General features: G+C 49.7%; 1 protein-coding gene across 1 annotated transcript in view; it reads left to right on the top strand.

Annotated features, from left to right (window-relative positions):
- angpt1 (angiopoietin 1) overlaps positions 1-27,500 on the top strand; it is a 68,126-nt gene that overhangs the window by 11,018 nt on the left and 29,608 nt on the right. The window contains exons 2-4 of the mRNA XM_030347426.1: positions 14,832-14,987; positions 17,532-17,653; positions 19,435-19,667. Coding sequence (XP_030203286.1) covers positions 14,832-14,987; positions 17,532-17,653; positions 19,435-19,667 — 511 coding nt within the window. The remainder of the gene's footprint in view (positions 1-14,831; positions 14,988-17,531; positions 17,654-19,434; positions 19,668-27,500) is intronic.

Raw genomic sequence — 27,500 nt, forward strand, 5'->3', positions numbered from 1 at the left:
GTGTGTGTGTGTGTGTGTGTGTGTGTGTGTGTGTGTGTGTGTGTGTGTGTGTGTGTGTGTGTGTGTGTGTGTGTGTGTGTGTGTGTGTGTGTGAGAGAGAGAGTTGTGTGTGTGTGTTTGAGAGAGAGTTAAGTGTGTTTGTGTGTGTGTTTTTACATGTGTGTGTGTGTGTGTGTCTGTGAGAGATAGTTGTGTGTGTGTGTGTGTGTGTGTGTGTGTGTGTGTGTGTGTGTGTGTGTGTGTGTGTTTGTGAACGTTGACTGTGACAGTTGACTGTGTGTGTGTGTGTGTGTGTGTGTGTGTGTGTGTGTGTGTGTGTGTGTGTGTGTGTGTGTGTGTGTGTGTGTGTGTGTGTGAGTTGAGCTTGTGTCGAGGGGTCAGTGGGTCATGAGACAACACACGTGTAACAGTAGGAGGTCACAGCTAAACTAAGTGACACGGCTTTGCTTTCACACTGCTGGTGTCTTGGAAAGCACACGCACATACACACGTGCGTAAACACACACACGCACACGCACACACAGACGCACACACAGACGCACATGCGCAGGCATGCACACACACACGCAGGCACACACACACACACACGCATACACGGACACGTGCACACACACACTTACGCAGGCACACACACACATGCACGGTGACATAAAAAGAATGTTTAAATCTGCAGCCCAGAAACACAAACACAGACAGACGTTAAACCAATAAGGCATATTTATGATTGCACAATATACGCTCTCACTCTCACACACACACTCGCTCGCTCTCTCTCCCTTCTCCCTCTCCCCCTCCCTCCAATGAACCACTGCAAGCACATAAAAACATCTTTTCACACACAAAATCCATTCAGTCTATCATGCAGTTACAACCAAACACACACAAACACTTTCCTTTTAACACACACACGCACAATCTCACATCTCGACCCCGTCCCCGTTCTCTGCGGGCCTGGCCTGGGACTCACGCCAGGGGTCTCACATTCCACACAATGCTAAGACCGGGGTCCTTGCCTTGGGCCAGAGTCCTGGTAGATAGCGGCTAGTATCTGTTCCCTGGCCGTCACACGCCCCTCACAACACGCCTTTAATCACGGGGACAGGAGACGCGCTATCAGAGCGCAGCTGGCGTCTCGCGTGGGATCAACACGGACGGGGCGAGTGGGCCGACGGATCTGATGCACCCAGGCTCAGGGTGTGTGCGTTCCCGCGGTCGTGTGTGTTACAGTACAGACGTGTGTGTTACAGTACACTCAACGCCTTCCTGTCTCTTTTGGAGGCATACAGGGCCGCTGTATGTTCTAGAAGGTTCTGCGTTCAAACCCCAATGTCCTGAGTCTACCTGCAGGCGTCCCCGAGCCAGTGGCCTGAACTTCAACACTCCCTCGACATGGATCTTAACTGACTCAAGATACGTCGCTTTAGATAAGTGCTTTGGATGATGAACTACATTGCAACCAACTGATTAAGTTCACATTTGTCTGTCAAAGGTACACTTAAAGGGCAATTAAAGCCACACTTAAAGAGACACCTTCTCTCTCAACAACTCTTTTATATTTCACTACTTAGATGAAATCGATGTGATGAATCTAAGCTCCGCTGGAGCTGAAACAATAACCCATTTTTCTTTGTTTCACTCCTGCCATGCCTAGTGTTGAAACCCATCAGACACTACTTGTAGCACACACTTATATAACTTTACGTGACATAATCCGCTGCCAAAGCATACAGGAAGCTACATTTTCTCACTGTTGTTCCTGAGTGAGTCCCCAGTGTCCTGGCTACAGGGACCACCCTACACAGAGAGCCCTAAACAGGGGTAGACCCCTCCAGGGGCTGACCCCCTGCTCCCCGTCCATGGATGGATGTGTGCTTTATGGTTCTGCTTCAGGGAACAAATGGTCCGGTAATGCTTGTGTAAACGCAAGGAGGGCTTCCCCCCCGCCACAGAGACAGAGGGGGTCAACCTCTCAGGGGTCGTGGGCACGCTGGGAGTGACTGTGTGTGTGTGTGTGTGTGTGTGTGTGTGTGTGTGTGTGTGTGTGTGTGTGTGTGTGTGTGTGTGTGTGTGTGTGTGTGTCTGTCAGTGAGAGAGTTGTGTGTGTCAGTGACAGAGTTGTGTGTGTGTGTGAGTGTGTGTTTGTGTGTGTCAGTGAGAGAGTTGTGTGTGTTTGTGTGTGTCAGAGAGAGAGCTGTGCGTGTGTGTGTGTGTGTGTGTGTGTTTGAGAGCCTGTCACTGGGTGGAGATGCGCCCATCCGTCTGGGGGAGATGTGTGTGTGCGTGAGTGTGTTTGACGGCCGCCGGCCCATTACGGGGGTCTGTGTTTGGGGGGGGGGGGGGGGGGGGGGGCTCTCTAAGCATCCAGGAGCCCTCTTCATCATCTCCTCCGTCTTAATCTTCATCAGCCGCCATCCGGCGCTTTCTTCTCTGACGGCGTGGGGATGGGGGGATGGGGGGGGACAGTTTAGACGTTAACTCCTCTCGGGGGGAGACGGGTCATAACAGACCCCCCCCCCCCCACCCCCCCCGCGCGCAGACAGCGGGAGGTGTGAGGGATAAGGTGTGTGTCAAGCGGACGGCGGTAAAAGCACTCAACCACGTATCCTCCTCCTCCTTTTCCTCTTCGTCCTCCTTTGTCCTCTTATTTCGTCCTCTTCTCTTTCCTCCTCCTTCCTCCTCTTCCTCCTCTTCCTCCTCTTCTTCATCCCCCTCCTCCTCTTCCTCCTCTTTCTCCTCATCATCCTCATCCTTCTCTTCCTTCCCTCGCTCCTTCTTCCTCCTCTTTCCCCTCACTCTCTTCATCGTCCTCTACCTCTTTCTCCTCGTACTTATCATCGTCATCATTATCATCATCGTCCTTCTTGCTCCTCCTTCTCTTGCTCTCGTCCTCTTCATCCTCCTCCTCCTCCTCCTCTTTCTCTGTCTCTGCCGTGCATGCGTCGGGGTCCACCCATCCTTCTTTAGATTCCAGTCCAGACGTTTTGTTTTGCAGAGGTCAGAGGTGAGGGGTCCTTGCACTTAATGTGCACACTTATGTTGCGACGGATGTTGTACGTCTTGCGACTTAAAGAATTCTACTTAGCATTGTGTCGCATCTTATCCTAGCCGCCTTTCTTTGTATACAGGGAATGGGTTAACCTAGTGATTGTTAACGCTTAGCACTTCTTTCTACGAACATTCTCAATGTACCGACAGAGAAATATTGTGGTTTCTCTTCCTTCTGACAAATATACTCGTTGCAAGTCGCTTTGGGTTAAAGCGTCTGCTATGAAAGGCGATTGTATTTGTGTTGGAGAGCCATTCTGTGCTCTCCCTGTCTCTGGGCCTGGAGGGTTGAGGTTGTGGTCGTGTTGCGGCGGCGGAGGGGGCGGTTTGATGCTAGCACTGTTTGTCTCCCGGCGTACACACACTCCTGAGGAGCGCCATCACGGAACAAACGCAAACAAACTACAAAAACAAACACGGCGAGGAGGCCGTAGATTAGAACCTCACGCTCTCTCTCCCTTCTTACCTCCCCTCTAGCTAACACTCTCGCTCCCTTCTATCCTCCTCTCTCTCTAACACACTCTCACACGCATACCTGACCTCTGATTCTCCTCTTTCTCCCCTCTATCCCTCTTTCCCTCTCCTCATACCTCTTTCTACCTTTCTCCCTCTCTCTACTGCCTACTCTCCCTCACTCTCTCTCTCACTCTCTCTCTGCCTTTTCTTCCTCCCTTCTACCTACTCGCCTCTCAATTTAAGGGTTTTATTTTCTCTCTCTCTCTCTCTCTGTCTGTCTGTCTGTCTGTCTGTCTGTCTGTCTGTCTGTCTGTCTGTCTGTCTGTCTGTCTGTCTGTCTGTCTTTGTCTCTGTCTCTGTCTCTCTGTCTCTGTCTCTGTCTCGCTCTCTCGCTCGCTCGCTCTCTCGCTCGCTCTCTCTCTCTCTCTCTCTCTCTCTCTCTCTCTCTCTCTCTCTCTCTCTGCTGGTCTCTGGTTTCAGAGACTGTTTGAGGACCGGACCACAGGAGTTTACCCAGGCCAAACACAGTGGGCCCGTGGCTTTTAAGCTGTGGGTTCTGGGGCCAGTTGGGGGGGCCCCTCGACCTGATTATTCCTGAAGGGCCACACAGGACAGCGGGGTACTGGTGTAAGGTTTAGGAGACTGCATTGGTGCGTTGTAACTGACTGGAACGAGTGGAGTGTGTGCACTTTCTCTCTCTCTCTCTTCCTCAAACCCCCATTCCCATTCTTACTCTCTCGCTCTGTCTCTGTCTCTCTCTCTCTTGTCTCTCTCTCTCTCTCTCTCTCTGCTCTCTTGTCTCTATCTGGATCTCTCTGTGTCTCTGTCTCTCTCTCGATCGCTCTGTCTCTCTGTCAGCTCTCTTTCCTTGTCTCTCTCTTTGTCTCTCTCTCGTCCCGCTCCCTCTCTCCCTCCCATCTCTCTAATGATCCTAGTGACTGTACAAACATTTCTAGATTAAAGTCCTGCGCTCCTCCCGTTCCTAAACCCCTATCAGGTACTCAGCCCACGAGGAGGTTTCCCATGACTGAATGTGATTGTTGTTGTATCAGACTAAATTAATATAATGTTGCGTTTTTTGATCATCCTGTCGGCCTTACCGGCTCCAAGTAAAACATACTTTAGCTCCGAGGCCTCTGTTCGGAGCAGACCTGCAGCCGAGCGTGTCACAGATATTAAAACCATAAATCATATATACACCCTCCCTGGGCTCTCGGCTGGTTCTCTCGTCAGCGGCGGATGGAAACAGTAGCAGGGATTGTACGAGCGCAGGTTCGTCTGTAATACGAGACTCTAGATTTTGATGCAAGCCGTTATCAGCCGTGACATCGCCTTTCCTTGTAGCCGACGGCAACAGCGGAACAAGGAGGAAGGAGGGTCGGGGAGGAGGTTGGGGTTTGTGGATCGGAGGATATTCCCGGTTTTCCAGGTGTGGGGTCGACCAGCCGTATCCCTACTGTCTGAGTGCAGGGGGTCAGCGTGAGATGGTCATCAGTATCCTCATTTATTCGCATTCTAGCTTCACCAAGGGGATCTGTGTAGAGGAGTTTGAAAGAGTGCCAGAGTGCACAAACATACACACGAGTACATACACGCACACAGAGTATACACACGAAGAATACACAGCACGCAATCACAGAGTACGTACACACAGGAAGAGTGCACGCATACGAGAGAGAGAGAGAGAGAGAGAGAGAGAGAGAGAGAGAGAGAGAGAGAGAGAGAGAGAGAGAGAGAGAGAGAGAGAGAGAGAGAGAGAGAGAGAGAGAGAGAGAGAGAGAGAGAGAGAGAGAGAGAGAGAGCCGAAAGGAAGAAATAAAAAACGGACTTACCAAAATAAATACTAATCAAATGCAGATGGACTCTACTCTGTTTCTCTCTCAGCGGGTCTGTCTGTCTGTCTGTCTGTCTGACTCACTAACTCACTTGAGGTGAAGGGAGACCGAAAGCGACAGACAGAAAGACTCCCTGTCTATTTATTTTCATTCATCTTGTCCTCGCTCTCTGTTCCTTTTGTGTAGAGTAACTGTCGTGGTGGTCACCATCGCCGTGGTGACCATTACCCCACCAGCGGTCTATAACCCCCCCCCCCCCCCCCCCGCCCAGGTCCTCTCCTTAATGGGATGTTAGGATGGGAGGTAAACACGGAGAGATGGATGATGCCATTAGCTCACCCTTGAAAAGTAAGAGAAAGAGAGAGTGTTTTGGCCATGATTGGCCAAAACACTCTCTCTCTTTCTCTCACTTTTTTTTTCACTTTTTTCTTTGTGAGCTTGTTCAAGTGCCTTTAGAAAAGAGGAAAGAATGGAGGCACAAGATGTCCTTAACGCCCTGCCTGCTCCTTAACGACAAGTGTGTGAGGTCACTGTCAGTTGCTTTGAATAAAACCATCTGAACGTAAATAGTAGACGTCACGTTGCAGTGGAGTATCACCGCGTGTCTGCGGTAGTTCGAAAACCCTCACGCCGAGATACCACAGAAAAGTTTGCTCTTCCCCAGATTACCCACAATCCTCGCTGCCACTCATTCCTTTATGACCGAGTGTCTGATTCCACTATTGGTGGCTTCAGAGCAAAGCGACTAAATACCGGTCCCTCCAGAAAAACACGATTATGCGATCGCATAATTCAACGCATAATCAGCCAAAGTCTGCATATTCATGCAGGGGCAGCATTTTTACAAATATGCCGCACTTTCACCGCATACATTTTCGATTTCTGCGCAAAATATGCGGGACTTGCATGATTTCATAATCCCCGCATTTTCATTGCAAAAAAGTCACACATATCTTAGCAGAAAGTTGAAAAAAATTGCGTTTACTTCACACAAAGGCAGCCATTTACCCCTGTTGCCATGGGAACGTTATGAAGTGACGTAATTATGCGACGTGAACGTCATCGAAAACATGAATTCTTGCAAGTTCCCGCAATGTAATCGCATAAAATTGTATAAATATGCCACAATGATCAAAAAGAAACGCCGCATTTTTCTGGAGGAACTGAAATACCGCAAAAACCCATAAACAACCGAAGCCCCCTGCCCCCCCCCCCCCAAAGCCAGCCGCTGCCCGGCTGCGGGTCGGGACGGGGCCAACCAGTGGTTGTTTGTTTCCTCTGCTTTCCCATGTCTTGGATGGATGGACACACTTCCTCTCCCATACCTCAGATATGGCTAATTAATCAGGAGTGGGTAGTCATTTAGGGCCCACTTTAACGGCGGGGGGGGGAAGCCGCCATCGTAACCAGAGCATTAATGAAAATATACATCCATACACCGGCCCCGTATTGTTTGTTTTCACGGTTGGCGACCAGACGGGTCACATGACGGTGATGGGTCACATGATGCGATGGGGCCTCTGCGATAAGGACGTGGCCCGAGGCTGGGTTTGATTGGAGGGTGAGGGGAGAGGAGAGCGACGGTGATTGGGTGGGTGGACATGCCGGAATGTGTGAGTCAGTTAAGCCAAACCACGAGCGACTTTTGATTAGGTTATTGTACAAGAGAGATCACATCTGGAACATGGAAACCACAACACACATTTGTGATTGCCATTTGGCAATATTAGTGTATTTTAAATTTGCCATTATTCATGCATATTGGTGTATGACTTGGCCATTATATTAAATTGTTAATCAACATATTTTGCAACTGTCATTTTGAGTATCTTATCTAAAAGCGAAATCTGCTTAAATTATTCAGCGATTGCAGTTTTGTAGCGAGTCAACTAAAATACATTTCATGTGTTCCCATGGCTACGGCTTTTGTTTCATCACCGGGTAAATGACAGTTTGATGATGAAAGAACTATGAAGGTTTGATGAAGGTACAATGACATTTTGAGGATGAATGTACAATGACAGTTTGACGATGAAGGCCCAATGACAGTTTGACGATGAAGGTACGATGACAGTTTGACGATGAAGGCCCCATGACAGTTTGACGATGAAGGTACAATGACAGTTTGACGATGAAGGTACATTGACAGTTTGACGATGAAGATACACACACACACACACCACACACACACACACACACACACACACACACACACCCGTAACAGCGGACCAGACGCGTCCACCTCGTCTCCGGGCTCCGGCTCGTATCCGGGAGGCAGGGTAGTAACAACAAACAAGTGTCCATACAGTAAAAAAATAAAAACAAAAAACGAAAGGAAAACATCTCGGTTGAATTCTCTCTCATGCTCCGAGCGCTGGGATCTCCGCAGAGGTTGTGAACCAAAGCGCAAGGCCAAACATGTATTTATTTGCATCCAAATGTCACAAACGGCCCGGGTTTCTCAGAGCTGGGGGGGGGGGACTTCGCCAAAATTATAATTGCCCTTTTGCGTTTTTTTTGTTGTTCACCGGAGACGGATGGTCTTTCATCTTCTAAATGAGGGGGGGTGACCAGGAAGCTGTTGTCTGATTTATCAGCTCATACTGTAAACAGAACGGGCCTGATCCACCGAGGAACACATGTCTGGTAGCCATAACACTGTCCGTCACTGTGATTTAAATAAAGGCTTCCCCTGCTATACATAGCACGGCCATTTGCTTTCTCTTATGGAGCGGTCCATTAGTGAGGATGAAAGGGGGGGGGTATGAAGGGGTGGTAGGTGCGGGACAAGGGACTTATTTCGAGGGGGTCATGGAAGTGTGTGTGAGACACCAAAGTGGGCGTATTTTCCCACAGTATGCCCCCCAAAAAAAGTAGGTTCCCACTCCGTAAAAAAAGATTCTCGGAACCTAAAAGCGTACCGAGGGAGTTATTTTGCGTACAAAAAAAAAAAATCACGAGCAAATCAACTTCTCTCCTTGTTATTTTTATTGTGGTTTTTACACATTTTTTAAACATGCACAGCAGACTAAATGAACCGTAGATGAAGGTTGTTGATCGCTTTGGGGAGGCCAAAAATCATATTTTCACACCACATACTTCGCTCTATCGAGGGCTCGGACAGCCAGGAGTTAAAGTATATTCAACAAAAACAAAATCAGTCTGACATAAAACACAGCCGGGGCCTGATCCACTTCGGGTTAGAGGTTGGCTTGTTATGTTTCTGCATAAAATAGCCAGCATGGGAAAACCCAAAGCTTTATGGGAATCATTTTGATTTCATTGACTTTGGTTCGTTTTCTTTACTGTTGTCGTAAAAGATCCAAACCTTTTGACTAACGAAACAAAGTTAAGTGCAGAAGGAGAGTTTTGTTTGCGTGAGTCTGGAAAGAGGCCAGGTTGTTTTTCTCATCCGTGTAAGCAATGTGGACTTCCAATAAATGTCTGCACTCTGAGCATAATTGTATAAATTGCAGTGGTTTGATGTTTTGTGGAGTACAGTTGTATGGATGCACATTACGCCTTTTGAAAATGAAGTGCATGACTTGCACTTAATCAGTTAAAGAACGTCTCAAGGCTGAGAGAGAGAGAGAGAGAGTTAAAGAACGTCTCAAGGCTGAGAGAGAGAGAGAGAGAGAGAGAGAGGGGGAGAGAGAGAGAGAGAGAGAGAGAGAGAGAGAGAGAGAGAGAGAGAGAGGGAGGGAGGGAGGGAGGGAGGGAGGGAGGGAGGGAGGGAGGGAGGGAGGGAGGGAGAGAGAGAGAGAGAGAGAGAGAGAGAGAGAGAGAGAGAGAGAGAGAGAGAGAGAGAGAGAGAGAGAGAGAGAGAGAGAGAGAGAGAGAGAGAGAGAGAGAGAGAGAGAGAGAGAGAGAGAGATCCCTGATGTAGAATGAATCTCCATCTGTAGGGTGAACAGCATCGCGCAGAATTAATGTTTCTGCTAATTGAATTACCCACATGAAACAGATTGTTTTAGTAGAGAGAGAGAGAGAGAGAGAGAGAGAGAGAGAGAGACTTGTCTAGGTCTGAGCAGGACCACCCAACCGTGGTCCCCTGCACTAACAAGTCTAATCCAGGGTCTTTATCTCGCCGCTATCGGCGACCATCTTAAGCTGTGTGGATGGTCTGTTTAGCTGTCTCATAACCTCTCACACTCACTCCATTGATCTAGAGACTTCAGTCACTCTCTCCTCTCTCTGCCGGTCTTCCTCTTTCTAGTGTGGCCTCTTTTCTCATCCCCTCTTCCTTTTTCTCTCTCTTTTCATCCACACGTCTAACACTAATTGCCATAAACCATGGTGAAAGGGAGCAAAGGTCCACCATGAATCTGATCAGATGATCAGCCTCACCCCAGTCTGTCTCATCATCAGAGAGACAGACTCTCGTCGCCCCATTCCGTCTCACTGGGAATTCACAGTGACAAAGAGAGCAAGGAGATCTCTTTATCTTCCTTATCTGAGAACGGACGCGGCCAGAGAGCGAAGGCCCTGCAGGCCAGGCTGACACCTCTCTCCCGTCCTGGGAGAGAGGCACGGATGAGGGTGTCACGGGACACGAATCAAACGCACCCGCCCCCCCAGAGGTGTCGGATAAGAGGGACGGAGTGCGTTGGTGGTGGCAGGGCTTCTGTGGTGGCAGGAGGTCACAGCAGGGGAACGGTGCTGGAGGTGAAGGGAGCAGGAGGTGAAGGGAGGAGGTGGCAGGAGAAGGGAGCAGGAGGTGAAGGGAGGAGGTGCTGAGTGGTGCTGAGAGGAGTACCCGTCTCATTTTTTTGGGGCTCGTCCATTTCGAGGTTGAGCACGAGCTTTTAGCAGGAGGTGAAATGAGGAGGTGCTGAGATCGGAGCGAAACCGTCTCACCTCCTGCCTGCTCCTCGGGGTAGAGTGCTCCCAAAACATCTCCTCGACTCCCTGAGCTCGACGAGAAAACTCCTAGGACACAAAGACACACACACACGCGCGCGCACACACGCACGCACGCACGCACGCACACGCGCACACACAGCAGCCCCTGAGATAAGCCGGGGGTTTCTTACGAAGACCAGACCCCACTGTGGCTATATCTGTCGGCCGGGGTCCCCCCCTTTATGTAAGACCGGAGCTCCCCCCCCTCCGGCCCTGGCAAACATCTGCTTCTCCGGCTGGAGATAGCCCACCCCCCCCCACCCCCCTTCCCCCCACAAGGCTGATCTTCACACATCACGCCTGGTAACCATGGTTTCCATTGTTTCCAAACATCAACATCCCCCCGCGTCCGGGTTCGGTTTCGATGATGGATTCGGAGCACCCATACGTGTGGCTGCTCTTCGTATCAAACCTCGGACACGCTGTACGGAGAACTCTTGACGTAAACCATCCTCTACTAAACACATCCGTCGTCTCTAAACAAGCTCCCATGTAAAGGTGAATTAATTAACAGCCACGTAAATTTTATTTATGCTTGGCCGAAGGCATAGCGTATATATATATATATATAGGTCTGTTTTGATATATCTTTCTGGGGCCGATTTTTACAGCCAGGCAGTAAAAGTTATGTAACCCTGTGTGTGCGGTGTTAAATGTGAAGAGGGGCGAATCACATGGACTGGACCCGAGCACCAGGTTCTGGTCCAGGGTGGAGAGAGGTGGAGGAGCGGGTCTGGTCCAAGCTATCTTTGTTGTATGCGGGGAATGGGTTAACCCAGATATGGTTATTGCTTGGAACTTTTATCTACGCACATCCTTACTGTACCGACAGCGATATATTGTTGTCTTTCTTCTGGCAAATTATTGCAAGTCGTTAAATGTCGTAAAAATGCTCAGGGATCTGTTTTGCGTTGGGTCAGGGGATTTAGGGTTTAGGTCCTTTACGTCCTCTACCCTAGTAGGGACTCTTGACCTTTTATTCTGTGATTTTAACAACACTTTCATCCAAAGTGACGTGATACAGCGATTTGTTTCCGTGTCCAGGTATGGAGAGTAAGGGCGTATTGCTCAAAGGAGCCTACAGGTAGACCTCCAGGGCTTCAAACCCTGAACGTTCTCGTTGGCAGTCGAACCCCATCCTCCAACACCAACCTGCCCTGTCCACCTTAAACATTTGTGACATTGGCTGTCAAGTGGCACTTTGCAGGAGTGTTTTTAGGGGTTAGGTGCACTTAGCACACAGTGATTATGTGGGACTAGAGGTATCAGTTAAAGGCTCTAAAAGAAGGCTCAAGGGTTATTGCCCCTCAGGAATGTCCTGGGATTCTAAAATAGTAATTGTCAGGGAAAAGTTAGTGAAAAATGTATGTTCAGTATGTCCATTCTGGTTTGTCCACATAAATTGGTGAGAGGTTGAAATCGCAGAATATTTAAAAAAACATACTAAATTCACATGAAATGTGAACAAAGACAAGCTCGCTGTAATCAGGCCTATTACCTCCCTGTTGTCATGTTTAGAGTCACTTACAACCTCCAGGTCAAACCTCTAACTACAGGCCGCAAAGATCAGCCTGACGATAAACTACAGGGCCGGTTGGTTGATCGCTGCTCCTCTGAGGTTTTCCTCGTATGAACGTTTCCCACACTGTGCCAAGGCTGTCACTCCTCTCTGAACTTCCTTGATGAATGACTGAATCTCCATCTCTACGGTGAACAGCATCACACAGAATGAATGCTTCTGAATTCCACACATGAAACGGAATGTTTTAACTTTTTGTTCAATTGGAAATGTACAGGTATCTTTCAAAAGGTCCCTTCTCAGAGAGAGAGTCTGACTCTGTCCCTTCTAGGGCAAATAGGAAACTTACTTCATTTGTTTCCTCTGAGATGCCTCGCCCAAGAGAGAGAATATAGAGAGAGGGAATATAGATGCATAGCCTTTCTCCTTCCCTGCTTCCACAAAAGTCCTTATTTTCTCACCATGCTCGAAGACATCGCCACCTCATCAAACTTCTTCAAGGGTGTATTATACACGACGATGTGTCATCGTGTTTTTCTACTTTAGTTCTTTCTCCACCATTAGGGATCCACCCTGGGATCCATTTTGGATCTGGTTGCAGGATGGAGTTTCTGTCGGTTTCTTCTCCGTCACCACACGTACCTTTGGACTCAGGAAGTGTGAAACTTCCACAGCCTGCAAACAGCCACAGGGTCCCTGATCAGCGCAGATTGTTAGGCCCAAGCACGGCAGCCATAGACGGGCTCAGGGAATGGAGAGTTTCATGAGGACTTAAGTGTGACCTAATGCGAAATCCCTATAGGGTTTTCAATTGCATGTTGGACCTTGTAGCTTAGCATATCTGTCCGGCGTGTATCTTAATGTCCAATGGGAACTCATAGCGGCGGAGGGATTATTTCCAAATACATTATGGTCTGGCTGGTGAATGGTCAGGCACGAGTAATCAATCATCGCTCCCTTTTTTTGGGCGCTGCACTGTTTTCATTCAAACTTCGTCAGTTTAGACGAAAGTGACACTTATATCACGCACATCGCCCCCCCGACGCACTTCAGTTCAGCAAAGGCTTACGATGTGAAAGCCAGCCCACGAAAACGTTAACTTCTCTTTGCTTTCATATCTGCGCCAACGTAAGGCACCGCAAACGCCAAGAACCGAATTTTGTCAGTTGGCGACCGCAAGGTGCTAGCAACACGCCGGTCGCTATGACTTACGACTGCCAGCATCCCTCAGCGGACGGGTCTGATGTTATCGTTTTGTCCCGTCTGGGATCGATTGGACCATCTCAACCCGATCCGTTGTTGACGTTCGCGCCGGTGAAAAATCGTTTTCACGGCGAAGGAAGACAAATGTTGTTTGAGATCCGAGATTCTAATGAAGTCCCAGTCCGGTCCCGACCGCTACCTGCTGGAGGTCTACTCGGCGGTTGCGGTCGTTGCCAAAGCAACGTAACATGATTGTTCCATGATGTCTCAAGCCCCCCCCCCCCCCCGACCGATGTCCCCCCCCCCCCCCCCCCCCCCCATCCCCGCCCCGCCCCTGGCCGATGTGTTGCTCGCTCTAAGGCTCGTCAGAGAGAGCCGCTCACTCTCGCTGTGCTTTGTTTTGGAACAAGTTCTCGGCTTGGGACGCTGTCCAAGAAAGGCTTGGGTTTGGACGGGAGGCTGATTAGTCTGTCGTGTTTTGACTGCTGGGTGATGGGCGCCTTCTACACAACATGTCAGTGCCTATTTCGTGTGTGTGTGTGTGTGTGTGTGTGTTTCCATGTTCATGCATATATGCTTCCTTTATCTGCCTGTGTGTGTGTGTGTGTGTGTACGTGTGTGTGTGTGCATGCCTATACCGGGTCCTCACATCCAACAGTTTACCGCTTCCTCTGGGACGACTCTGTGTGGAGCTCCTCTCAGCTGGCCTGTCAGCTAGCGTTAGCCTCACGGCTTCATAACACTGACCGCCTGTACGTTTAGACACACCACCACACCCTCCCACTGTTCGCTTCCTCTCTCGGTCGTCCAAAGCACACCGCTAAATACTTTCCCTCTTCAGGCACCACTTGAAACGGGTATGGTGTTGTTCCGCGCTGGGTTCTCCTGAGTATCCGTGGCGATTATACGTTGCGTTCCGTAGCCAGAAAAACCGCCAACCCCCGTGTCGGGAGCCCGCGATTAAGCACGTGACGGTGTGTGTGCTAACCGTGGATTTTGTTTTTAAAAGGTGTGCCGGTCGAACCAAGCAGAAACTTTTCTAGGAACCGAGCGATCGCGCTGATATCGGATCATATACAGCGCACCGTTTCAAAAGTAGCGTCACAACAGGTCGGGAATAGTAAATAAATAAAGACTATACGATCTAACCCCTGAGCTCTGTACCGTGCTGCTCAGTGATGGTTTGGAAGGGGGGGGGAGATAAGGAGGATGAAAGCCGCTTTTGCTTCAAGCCCCACTGCTGGTGGCTATCCGGGCATCTCCTGAGACTAACCGCTTACATCTGGACCCACCTTTACTGCTCTCCCTACACTCTCAATCCCTCAGCCCTTCCTGTACGATGGAAACATGTGGAGCGTCTGTGTGTGTGTGTGTGTGTGTGTGTGTGTGTGTGTGTGTGTGTGTGTGTGTGTGTGTGTGTGTGTGTGTGTGTGTGTGTGTGTGTGTGTGTGTGCGTGCCTGAGTTCACGTGTGGAAAATCTCCTCATTGCCATAATCCCGAACATATAAATAGAGATAAGGGATGGATATAAGATAAGGCGTTTTGTGTGTGCATGGGTGGTGTGTGTGTGTTTGTGTATGTGTGTGTGTGTGTGTGTGTGTGTGTGTGTGTGTGTGTGTGTGTGTGTCAGCCCGTGTGTTTGTGTGTGTATGTGTGTGTGTATATATGTGTGTGTGCGCCTGTGTTTGTGAGTGTGTGCGTGGTCGTATAATGCACGTGCATGTACGCTTAACCTAGGGAACGGACACTGTGACTAAAGCGTCTCTCTCTCTCTCCCTCTCCCTCTCTGTCTCTCTCTCTCTGTCTCTCTCCCTCTCTCCCTCTGTCTCTCTCTCTCTGTCTCTCTCTCTCTGTCGGTCTCTCTGTGCAGATCGAGAGCTACATCAGGGAGAGCATGAAGACAGAGATGGCTCAGCTTCAACAGAGCGCCGTCCACAACCACACGGCCGCCATGTTGGAGATGGGCACCAACCTGCTGTCCCAGACCGCCGAGCAGACCCGGAAGCTGACCGACGTGGAGACGCAGGTACAGGGACGCCCCCCGACCTCCGATCAGACCCCTGCTGTGTTTTACATGCTAATGTCATCGTGGATCCCACTCTGCTACTTTCTCCTAGTCGGGCAATTGCCAGACCAAGCGCTATCGTAGATTGCACGTTGGTCTGGGGGAGGCTGCTGTCATTTTCTTCAGCACAAGAGGCGTGATCAACGGTCATAGTTCAAATTACTCTGTACGCAATTGGCTGCTTGCCGTCGCTTCCCTGTCGTCATTGTGTTAAACCAGCCAATAGCGCGCCAGGGGGAACAGCCAGCTTGGTGATTGGTACAAAAACGCATCGGAAGCAGAAAGAAATGTGTTGCTCTTCTCCAGACCCTTCTGCAGGGCGAATTCAAATCGCCGGCAGAATGGGCTGGGGGCACCCAGTCTAACTTTCTCCACCATTATGGATCAACTCCCGGATCCATTATGGATCTGGTTGCAGGATGGAGTTTCTGTCACCACACTTACCTTGAGACTCATGAGGTGTGAAGCATCAACAGCCACAATGTCTCAGATCAGCTAGACTGTAAGGCCCAAGCAGTGAAGCCAATAGACAGTCATATAGGGGCCGGGGAGACTTATGAGGAGTACCAAGTGAGACCCAATGCAACATTTTGAATTGAATGTGGAACTTGTTGCTTAGCACATTATGCGTCCGGCGTGTATCTTAATATCCAAAGGGGACTCATAGTGGTGGAGGAAACATTTCCACAGACATTATGGTCTGGCTGGTGAATGGTCAGGCAGGAGTAATCAATCATCGCTCCCCTATTTTGGGAGCTCAACATTCCCTGTTTTCGTCCAGATTTCGTCGGTTCAGAGTTGTTTGATTAGTGTGTGATTAGCCGACTGTATGTGTAGTGTGTGTATCTTTGTTCCTGTATAGTAGTGGGATCCTCAAACTTGGTATTAACACAGTAAGAGTTAGTGGTTCAATTCCCAAAGTGGAAGACAAACTTCTTCATCCTGTCATCCCAGACGGAAACCTCTCCTTTCTCCTCCCCTTCTCCTCACTCTTCCCCTGTCGTCTCTTTAATCGGACACGATTCACAGCTAATACCCATGCTGTTCATTCAGGAGCAGGTCGTTACTTCTACCTACCTCTAGACGCCTACCGGTTCGTTTTAAGGCACACCGGGAATCAAACCCGCGGTTCGGGAGGCGAATCCCCCACGACAGCCACTGCCTCCATCAGCCGGCGGTACGCACCGAGCCGATACGTCGCTCGGCCCATATCCCCTTCTATTCATATTCCCGCTCCCCTACAAAGTTCCAAAACGGCGGTCCGATCCAAAGACAACATGGACGCGGTTAAACTCCACGGCGTTCCTAAGTGATGTGCCAGAGCTGCTTCTTCTCCCCAGTCTCTTTACAGAGACGCGGGCGACGTGAAGTGAAGGCGGTGGAATGTTATTACGCCGACGACCGCTAAAAGCAGAACTGTTTGCTCGGCTAAAAGCGTTTAACAACACGTCCTTAGCGTCGCGTTGAGTGCTACCATATGGGAAGACGTGAGCGTGGTGGAAGAGAGGGCGTTACCGTTTAATGAATTGGATCCAAACCATTTCTTAAAAGCACGTAAAAGGTTTTTCATTGGGAAGCATGTCGTCTGATCTGTATTTAAAAGCTAGCATCAGTAGGGCCCTCTGAGAGAAGATACAGTGGAATAGATTTCACGGGCGAAACCGTCTGGCTGATCTGTACGTTTACGGATCTGTAACTGTAGATTTCTATAACTGCATACCTGTGGGATTATATAGGTTTTATAGCTTATTTTAAATTCCTATAACCTCTATTTTACTATACATCTGAGTGACAATATAGCTATATTACTATGCGTCTTTTGTGACTATATATCTGATAACTTTGTCTTAAAAAGTTGGAGCATATAATTGTAACTTGAAGACTTATATAAACTACTGTATTCTTTATATAATATATACTTATACATATACACACACCTATAACCCCTCCTATAAATATAAATCATATGCTTGTGGTGCAATAACCGCATAACTGTAAACTCAATGTAGCGTTCTAAGTATTTCTCCGTCTGACTGTAGATAACCATATGTCTGTGTGTCTGTCTATGTGTGTGAGTCAGGAGAGTGTAGTGGGGAGGGACTGAGTTTGAACCCATATGCCCACAGTCTAGTCTTCTGTACCCTGTATGTTTCCCTCAACATGTGCCATAGCCTGCTCTATCGCAGAGAGCCCGTCAAATTATATCTAAAACAATAAGTGACTTTGGATAAATGTGTGCTAAATGTGGCTGACTAAGACACCATTTGGCACAATAATAGGCTTCTACATGATCATGTGACTATCTGAGCCAATTAGATAAGATTATCTGTATTAATCTTGGATGCAAACAGTTGGCATCACATCAGAGGAACAAGACATTAGAAGGACTTAGAGAAGGTTTGAAATTGAAATGTGAGAAAAAAGTGTTTTAATTTTGTGTGTGTGTGTGTGTGTGTGTGTGTGTGTGTGTTTGTGTGTGTGTGCGCGTGCGTGTGTGTCTCCCAGGTCCTGAACCAGACGTCCCGGCTGGAGATCCAGCTGCTGGAGAACTCTCTGTCCACCAACAAGCTGGAGAAGGAGCTGATGGTGCAGACGAATCAGATCAGCAAGCTGCATGACAAGAACGGGTACGCATGCTCACACACTTAAATACACACTCTCATACGCACACCTCTTCCCTCACCCACGCACACACTCACACAATCGTGCACACACTCTCACTCTCTTTGAGACACATACATACACATGATTCAACTTTCTGCTGAAAAGGGTCTCCTGGTTTAATTGGATGCAGTCTGAGATGTACAGTAGCAGACATGACTCAGCAGAGGCCGTCACATGACACAGCAGTCACTTCCTGACTCTTCCTGTGAGGCTGAGTCGCTCTTTAGTTCACTGCTAGAAAGCTTCAAGTCTAGCCACTCTCTGATTACTATTTAGTCATCAGGCTTTTTAATAGCAGCTTATGGTGGATTCAGATACATGAGATACATGTCATTTATGAGCAATAATGGGTTAGGTCATTGGAGATCAAACCCAGAACCTTTCAACAGGGGCTCAAAACGTTTGCGAAAATATTCTAAAATCTAAAATAGGTTCATTGCCTTTTCATTCTCGATTGAGAGCTTCATAAGAGACAGCATTCTGGCAGAAGGCAGAATGTTTCTATACATGATAAAGGCAGAATGACTTTCATGGATTTCAACTGGAAAACTACATTTAAGTTGACAGTCCGTAAAAGATTGACGAAACGGTCTCTCTTACTCACTTTTTAAGTGTGTGTAAGTTCTGTTGCAAGGAACGTGAGGCGACCACGACCTGACACATGCAATTGCAGCTCCTTCATACAACCGATGTAATCGCTGAGTTTCCCTCCATTACTGCAGCGTTCGGTCCACCACGATACCGGGGAACCACCGCAGATTAAACAGTAGAACCCACAAGGGGTCACACCGCAACAAGGCAATAACCAGCCGCCGCTCCGTCAGAATACGCATTCTATAGTCCTGCCTTATCATTACTGCAAAGAGCTGAAACCCGAGCAGATATGGTTACAAACCTACTAGAAACCACTGCTTACGTTGTTTGAAGCAAAAGAATCACACACATTTTGAAAAACCATCAAGGATTGACTTGAAATCCCATAATTACTAAATGACTGCGATCTCATAATCCGACAGAGACTGAAAGTCCTAAATGGGGAAAAAACGTAATCATTACTCAAACTGAAACTTTGCTCAAAATAAAACCTTCTCAACACAACCTTCTCCAAAACCATGTTCTTCCATTGTTTCATCACCACAGCCCCATACATCAAAAAGTCAGTGTGGCTTTATACTTGCAACTTTATTGTCACATGACTCTACTCCTGCTATAGATTTACACATCGCTTTTCCACCCAGTGGCCACTAAAAGCGCTTTACAATATTGCATCACATTCACCCATTCATGCACACATTCACACACTGACGGCGGAGTCAACCACGCAAGGCGACAGCCAGCTGGTGAGGAGCAGTCAGGGTGAGGTGTTTGCTCAAGGACACCTCGACGCTCAGCTAGGAGGAGCCGGGGATCGAACTAGGAATCTTCCGGTTACCAGCCAGCCCCCACTACCTCCTGATTCACATGCCACGTGAGAACAGAGTTATTAAAGCCGTTGGAATCGTGGGATTGCGGGCGTCCCCCACAAACACGACAGACGTAGAGTACTACTAAACGGTTCTTCACTGTACTGAGAGAAGTGGCTTTTGAAGGGGTTATCAACCAGGAGTTGGGAGGTCAACAACTAGTCAATCAAAACGAACCTTCCGATTACCAGCCAAGCCGCTCTTCCTCTTGAGCCACTGCCGCCCTAAGACCACGCTTTTATTTTTCCCCACCATCTTGCGTCCCCTCCCGATCCTTCCAGGCTGCTGGAGCAGAAGATGCTGGAGATGGAGGTGCGGCACCAGGACGAGCTGGAGCGCCTGCGGCTGGAGAAGGGCAGCCTGCAGTCCCTGGTGGGCCGGCAGACCGGGGTCATCAAGGAGCTGGAGACCCAGCTGAACCGCGCCACCGGGAACAGCACCGCCCTGCAGAGGCAGCAGCAGGAGATGATGGACACAGTCACCAACCTCATCAGCCTCTGCTCCAAGGATACAGGTACAGGCCTGGGCGCATGCTAGTGTGCTAACCATGGAGGTATAGGGATAGGGGCCAATTGCTATGGTGCTAACTACAGAGGTGTAGGTGCGAGCCTTGCAGCAACCTGGGTTCGAATCGGACTTGTGGTCCACTATTGTACATTCGTACCACTTATTTGATCACAATATTCCCAATGCGCCTAAATGTGACCAATGTTTGACCCTTGGCCTTCACTGTAAGGAACAAAACACCGCCTAGTGCACAGTGGCAACACAAACTTTAGTGACCCGGGTTCGAGTCAAGCCTATATCCAATGCTACTGTTTATCATTACTCACACATCGTAGGTGGTCTGTCTTGGCTGTCGTGACGAAAAGGCACAAAACTTGTGAACCATGTAGGTGTTACGCCATGTATAGACTAAGCCTTCTTGAGTCATTCCTTCTCTCTCTTTCAACCCATTTTCCGGACTATCTTCCGAGTCTTGTTTTTGTTTCCTGTGTAAATCACATTGAACTGCTTGATGTAAGAAATGCGCCATACAAATACAATGGCCTTGCCTTGCCTTGTTTCTAAAGTGTCCAAGAGCCCCTCCTCATCATCCTCATCGTCATCCGCTTATCCGGGGTCGGGTCGCGGGGGGACCAGCTCAAGCAGGGGGCCCCAGACTTCCCTTTCCCGGGCCACATTGACCAGCTCTGACGGGGGGATCCCGAGGCGTTCCCAGGCCAGTGTTGAGATATAATCTCTCCACCTAGTCCTGGGTCTTCCCCGAGGTCTCCTCCCCACTGGACGTGCCTGAAACACCTCCCAAGGAAGGCGCCCAGTGGGCATCCTTACCAGATGCCCGTCCAAGAGCCCATTTAAACATATTCGGGCTGGGTCTAGGTCTTTAGATCTCCCAGGGTGGATGGGAGGCGATGGAGGGAAACCCTTTCTCAAAGTCTAAAACTCTGTCTTGAGGGATCGTTCAGGCTTGGAAACATGTGAGGGTGTTTGGAGATTTTATGGGTGTACATAACTTATTTAAGATAAACTTTAATTGAAGGCTCATGAGCTGCACTTAAAGACTCAAGGAAATGAGAAAACAAAGACAAACAATTAGCACAAAACATCTGTGAGATATCGGAAATAATCCTCCATTCCGATTAAATACCAGCATGGACATTTCACCGTGCCGAGTCAGGTATCCACCCATGAAGACATCCTCTGGCAGTGAATGAACCCGTCTGCTTCGGACCCGCTCTCCGTCTCCACACCCGCCCAGCGTGGGAGCTCCACTCATCTCGACGGGGGGGCTGTTTTTACACTAGCGCCTCGTCGTATTAACCTGTGAAACGACCGCTTAGCGCCTGAGTGAAACGGGAAATCCTCCCCCATTAAGAGTCATTCACGCTGCCCACTTTCCCCCCCCCGTCTCACTCTTGTCTGTAAAAACAGGAGACGCAAACCTCTCCTTTGAGCACTGGGTTTGAAGCAGACAGCAATGTGACCCCCCCCCCCCCCCCCCCCCCCCCCCCTCTCTCTCCCGGGGTCAGTTCAATATGGGGAACGCATTACCCTCCAACATCCGAGCCGTTTAACCCAGAGCCCGCTGCCAACTTCACCCCCCCACCCCCATCACCAAACCCCATTTGATCCCAGTATGGTCCTCAAATCCCACAGATGTCTGCGGTGGGTTGGGGGGGGGATGGGTACTAGAGGAAGCATGCCCCCTCTTCTTACGTCTCGTCCAACAACATCCCATCGAGAAGCCTAGCGACCCCACGATCGTTCCCTTGCGTTAATCACCCCCTTACCCCCTCCATCTTGGCTTTAATGTCTTATGCGATGAAATGTCACAGGTGGCCTCTTCTACAGTTGCTAATGAGAGGTCGGCTCGTCTTGTTTTCACAGCCTGTAGTTCCTTTCCTACTCTTCGCTTTCCCTTTGAGTCCACTAATCGCTGTGGTTATTCGTCTCTTCAGGCCGCTTAGTGAGGTCTTTAAGTCGTTTGGTTCTAGAGACACGCTGAAGACAGGAAGTGAAGCCGTTTCGGTGGTCTCGCTCGGACAGATGAATCAGAAACAAACTCCCCACCGCCAAGCGAAGACCCGTCAATATTTACATTACTTTCTCCAGTGTAGCCGCCGCCGCCGCTATCAATCCAGCTCTCCTTGCCGGAGGTCAGGGGGGGTGCTCCGGCCTTCTCCCCCCCGCCCGGGCTGATTTGTGTTATGACCACCATGGCGTGACGCCAGGCGTCGGCTGCATTTCATGGTGTCACTCTTGTTGTCGAACGCATTTCCTCCCTGTCACTTCTGTGGTCACGGTGTCAGGGGGAGTGGTCTGCTGTCATCCTGGATGTCTCTCTCCCTCTCTCTCTCTCTGTCTCTCTCTCTCTCTGTCTCTCTCTCTCTGTCTCGCTGTCTGACTGTCTGTCTGTCTCTCTGTCTGTCTCTCTCTGTCTTTCTCTCTCTGTTTCTGTCTGTCTCTCTCTCTCTCTCTCTCTCTCTCTCTCTCTCTCTCTCTCTCTCTCTCTCTCTCTCTCTCTCTCTCTCTCTCTCTCTGTCTCTCTGTCTCTCTCTCTCTCTGTCTCTCTCTCTTTCTCTCTCTCTTTCTCTCTCTCTCTCTCTCTCTCTCTCTCTCTCTCTCTCTCTCTCTCTCTCTCTTTGTCTTTCTGTCTCCCTCTCCCTCTCTGTCGCTCTGTGTGAGTGGCACATCCTCAGGGGGTAGAACATGTCTTCTTGTAACCAGAAGCTTGCTTTTACGACACACTACTCCTGTTAGCGTAAGTGTCGAGGTGTCGCTGAGCCAGGCACCTGCACCACGCCCCGTGAATGTGAGGCAGGACATGAGGAGCCCTTTGAGAAGCAACAGGCTCAAGCTAATTAATAAAGTTGCTCTGTGCTCGGTCTCCCCTCCCTGCTTCGGGGCGGTGCTGGTGGGGCTGAGCTGGCTGCAGAAGGTCAAAGGTTGGCAGGAATAAGTCAAACCCCTAATGATCCCTGGGGGACGGCCTGTCGCACGGAGGTGCGACCGGACTCCCAGCGCAGTGTGGGGTCCTCTGGCTTTTGTTTTGCCATGCTGGGGGGAGAGAGTTGAAAGAGTTGATGCGAAAGAAATGGCCTAAACGCCTCAACTATTCGCTACGGTTATTCACCTCTTCTGGCCATTTAGTGGAGTCGTTTGGTTTTGGAGACTCACTGAAGAAAGGAAACAAAGCCGTTTTGGTGGTTTTGCTTGGATAGATTTAGCAGAAACAACTCTTTCCAACTGCCAAGTCATGACCCATCAATTTCTGTTTCTCTCTCTCTCACTCTGTCTCTCACTCTGTCTCTCACTCTGTCTGTCTGTCTGTCTGTCTGTCTGTCTGTCTGTCTGTCTGTCTGTCTGTCTGTCTGTCTGTCTGTCTGTCTGTCTGTCTGTCTGTCTGTCTGTCTGTCTGTCTGTCTGTCTGTCTGTCTGTCTGTCTCTGTCTCTGTCTCTCACTTTTTGTTTTGCAATGTGGGGAGAGAGTTGGAAGAATTGATGCCAGAGCAATGACCGACACTGCTGTACCTTTCGTCATAATGAAAACACGCATACACACTCGAACCGTGTGAGAGTGGATTCCGTGTTTACTTTTGAGCAAAAGGCCTCAAAAATGTACTCTCATCGAGCGGTGACACACTCACGCTCTTGTTTTGAAAGCAGTACTCAAGCATTTCCTGTAACACTGGAACACAAATCAGTATTGACAGTTACAGTTGCTCTGGGGCAGGAGCCGAAATGGCAATTGGAACACACTTGAGTCCCACTAAACCTTTTACTATTACCGATCTAGAGAAGTCTCTGCTGCCTCTTTACTCCTAATGGAGCCTTGAAGACGTCCGTTGCCGTAGTGACGCCCGACGCCGGACATCTTTGATGTGGCCAGATGGTGGTTTTCTAGGGGTCTTGTTTGCCTTGTGATCTTTGACCGAAGCTTGTTGGAGTGAAATGAGCCACGTACGGTTATTAACTGTAATCGACCTCGGGCCTCGGAGCCCCCCTCGAACTCTCTGGCTGCTGGATATGATTCCTTTTTTTTTTTTTTAACATTGCTCTCGTTTACAGTCTTCCATTACAGTAGAAAGTGAAGAGCATCCATCAATGTTGCGGTCCCCAGTATAGGTCAGATTGCTTCGGTTAGTTGCACTGATTTGTTGCTGTTTCTTTTTTTAAGGGAGAGCACTGAAATTGCGTTCATAACCGCAGACAGAGTCCTGTGTAATAAATCATAGAATGACCTCCATTAACATCCCATAATGATCTGAGTTCTTCTCACTGGTCTTCAAGCCCTGCTGGAGGATTGGCTCCACGGCAGGGGGACTTGACACCTGATGGTTCCATTACCAAAGCAGCTATGGTTCAATAGCTACACTGTTTATGTCGGCCAGGTCATTGTCCAGGATCGAGGTCCAAAACATTACATCGACCCCATTAAAACCCAATCAACTGCCTGGGTTTTGAAACCCTTAATTCTGTTATACTTCTCTTGGTGAACGTTATGAGGGAAAAAACCCTGTGCTAAAAGTTCAAATCCATTCATATTTCGAGAACATTTTATTGCATGGATGGATTATATTTCATATTCCATTGTGTCAATAGAGATATGCAGCACATATTGTATAGCTTAGAATTAGCCTTTAAGCATACTTTAGATGTAGATAAATCATAAAGTAAACACAATTGTAATGCATAAAGTGTGAAGCATAGCTATGACTGTTTTGGCTCACGTTATCCGCGGCTGGTATTTAGCGACCGATTTCAGTTATGGTCTCGCTCGACGGCTCGCTGTGAACTCTCTGTGTCTGCACCTCGATTGGTTGTCGGTAACCTAGCAAACTAATGTGTGTGTCAGGCGTCCCGACAACAAACAAAAACCATTCCACCGAGACAAGACAGTTCAAATTAGTAGCGGTTGGCCTTGAGACGAGTGGTTCTGCTGGAGGTCGAGATAAGACGCTGATGACGCTCCATTAGGACCGAGTTAAAGGCTCCACAACGCTTTCTTCTGCCTCGACATCTGGCATCGCTGACGTGGTACACAATCAACTGACTCTGTGTTTATGCTGTACGGCCGCGGCAAACCGCTCTGAAGTGGATCAAGATTCTGGATATTTTTCTTCCCCCCCCCCTTACCAAAATAGTTTTGCCAGCTAAAGGGCCGATCACATGGGACAGCCTTTTTTAACCCACTCTGCTATTGTTTTCCTATGGTGCTCTAAAGAAAAAACAGAAGCACATCAACAGCAAGTATGTTGATGGGAAGGACGTCAACAGCAAGTAGCACCGCATACGCTGTTGACTACTTACTGTTGCTGTTGCTTGCTGTTGCTACAACTTGCCGTTGACTTCCTTGTGTTTTGCTAGCACAGCACAGCAACCTTTTAGCTCACACAGCACATCAACCTTTTAGCTAGCACAGCACGGAAACCTTGCTGAAGACGTCCTTCTGCTTTTTAGCTAGCGTTAGCCTCTTCATTGGTCCATTTGGGCCGCCAAAACGGTTTAAAAGGCACGAGGGTGCACTTCAACCGCAACCTAGCTAGCTTTCGGTTTGTAGCTGGTGCTAGCCACTTTTTGGGTCTTTTTTTTGTTTTGAAGGCACTTCCAGCTGTTCTCACCAGGCCGTCCGTCCGTCCGTGTCGGTTGCGACGTGGTTCCGTGTGACCGACCCCCTATCTTAAGTGCGCGAGTGGGTCAACGCCGCGACACTTTAACGGCAGGGCAACTGATTTATGCCCACGCAGCAGCCCCCTGCTTGTCCTTTCACATGCTCCCCCCTCTGACCATGGGAGTCCCCGCTGAACCACCAAGGATTTGTCTCTAAATAAATATCAGAGGGGATCCATCATACTCTGGTCGAAGGGCCGGAGACGGAGGGGGGGAGGGGGGGGAGGAGCGAGCGAAGGAAGAGGAGAAGGAGCAGGAGAGGGAGGTTGAGAAGGATAAGGAGAAAGGGGGAGAAGGGGGAGGTTAAGGAGGAGGTGGTGGGTGAGGAAGGGAGAGGAGCTGGAGGAGGAAGAGGAGGACTAGCAATAGGAGGAGGAGGAAAAGGCAGTGGAAGTGGAGGGGGGGACAAGAGGAGGAGGAGAAGGCGGAAGAGGGGGAAGAGGACAAGCGATAGGAGGAGGAAGAGGAGGGGGAGCGAGAGGAGGTATAGGAGGAGGAGGCCACGGTGAAAGAAGGCGTTGGGGGGGAGTAAGGGTTTTAAGGGGGAGGAGGAGGAGGAGGAGGAGGAGGAGGAGGAAGGGTCTTAACATGGCCCAACCTCTGGCCACACACCCGTTCCCTCCCTGGGAGACGTCTTCTTTCTCTCTCTCTCTCTCTCTCTCTCTCTCTCTCTCTCTCTCTCTCTCTCTCTCTCTCTCTCTCTCTCTCTCCCTCCCTCCCTCTCTCTCTCTCTCTCTCTCTCTCTCTCTCTCTCTCTCTCTCCCTCTCCCTCTCCCTCTCCCTCTCCCTCTCCCTCTCCCTCTCTCTCTCTCTCTCTCTCTCTCTCTCTCTCTCTCTCTCCCTCTCCCTCTCCCTCTCTCTCTCTCCACCACCCCCCACCCCCCACAGCGGTCGGGGAAAAAATTGAGCTGGGATGTGTCGGATCAAGTACCGGTGAGATGCGGCCCCCTGGAGAGAACCCCTCCCTGGCCCCTGCTGACTCTAACCCCCGCCCCCCCGCCGCCCTGACACGGCGGCCCTTTCTTGTGCTGGAGTCCGCGGCGCTGGGGGCGCCTGCTCTGTCAGTCCGTCGCCCCGGGAGACCCCTCGTCAACCGACACGCGATACTTTAGTCAACAAAATGGCTGCCGATGGAACTCCCACTGTCGGATCAGCGGGCTGCTGCTGTGTGTCCGAGACGGAGCTCGGTGGGGGAGAGAGGGGGAGAGAGGGGGAGATCTGATAGAGTGCTCAGGGTCAGTGGACCTTGCCTCTCCTTCTCTCCTTCTCCCCCCAGCCCCGGCCCACACATCAACTCCCCGCAGTAGAAGCAATGAGGCGTAAATTGAGGAGAGAGTCTCGTTCGGGAGATGAGAGGAGAGGAGGTGAGCGGAGGGGGAGAGAAGGGGAGAGGGGGGGGGGGAGGAAAGGAGATGGAGGAGGAGGAGGAGTGGGAGAGGGAGGGGAGGAGGAGAGGAGACATAGGAGGAGGATGGGGAGAGGGAGGGGAGCAGGAGGAGAGGAGAGGGAGGAGGAGAGGAGAGGAGATAAAGGAGGAAGGGGAGGGGGAGGCAGTAGAAATTGGAAAGGGATTCCCATCGATGAAGCAAGGGTGGCTTGAGAAGGTAAATACAAACCACTTGTTATAACAGGAACCGGAGACGTATAGCTCGTAGTTCTTCGTACCGGCTGCTCGGTTTGAGAGTACGGCCGTCGTAATCATGTGCAGATGGGGGGGCTACCTACGCAGCTGCCTCTGAGAGGAGGAGAGGTGTTGTGGTGTCAGTTCGAGTCAATCCCTCTGGCAGGCCCGGTGTCTCTCCAAGGCTGGAAGCCCTCAGATGCTATCTGGTGGTCAGAGGACCTGGACAGGGGGTCCCCACTCTGCTTCTGACCCGGTTCCTCTCATCTCCTGTCCGTTCCCCCTCCTCCTCTGAGATGGGAGACGTAAACCGCCGACGGATGGAAACGTTTGGCGCCTGACGAAGGAAAACATCGGATGGATGATAGATGAGCGGGATGTATTTATTACATCGATTTATTGAATCCCAAAGGATCTGGGTTCAAGCCCCAATGTACATCTTGCCAATCCCGAAATATTCTGTCTTTGTCTGACTTCATCGTCGAGAGTGAGACATGGTTTTGAGTTTGAAAACCAGAGCAGGGTTTCAAAGTTGTTTGGTTGCTTCTTCGT

The sequence above is a fragment of the Gadus morhua genome, chromosome 22, assembly GCF_902167405.1.
Source record: "Gadus morhua chromosome 22, gadMor3.0, whole genome shotgun sequence".
In the NCBI taxonomy this organism is placed as follows: Eukaryota; Metazoa; Chordata; class Actinopteri; order Gadiformes; family Gadidae; genus Gadus; species Gadus morhua.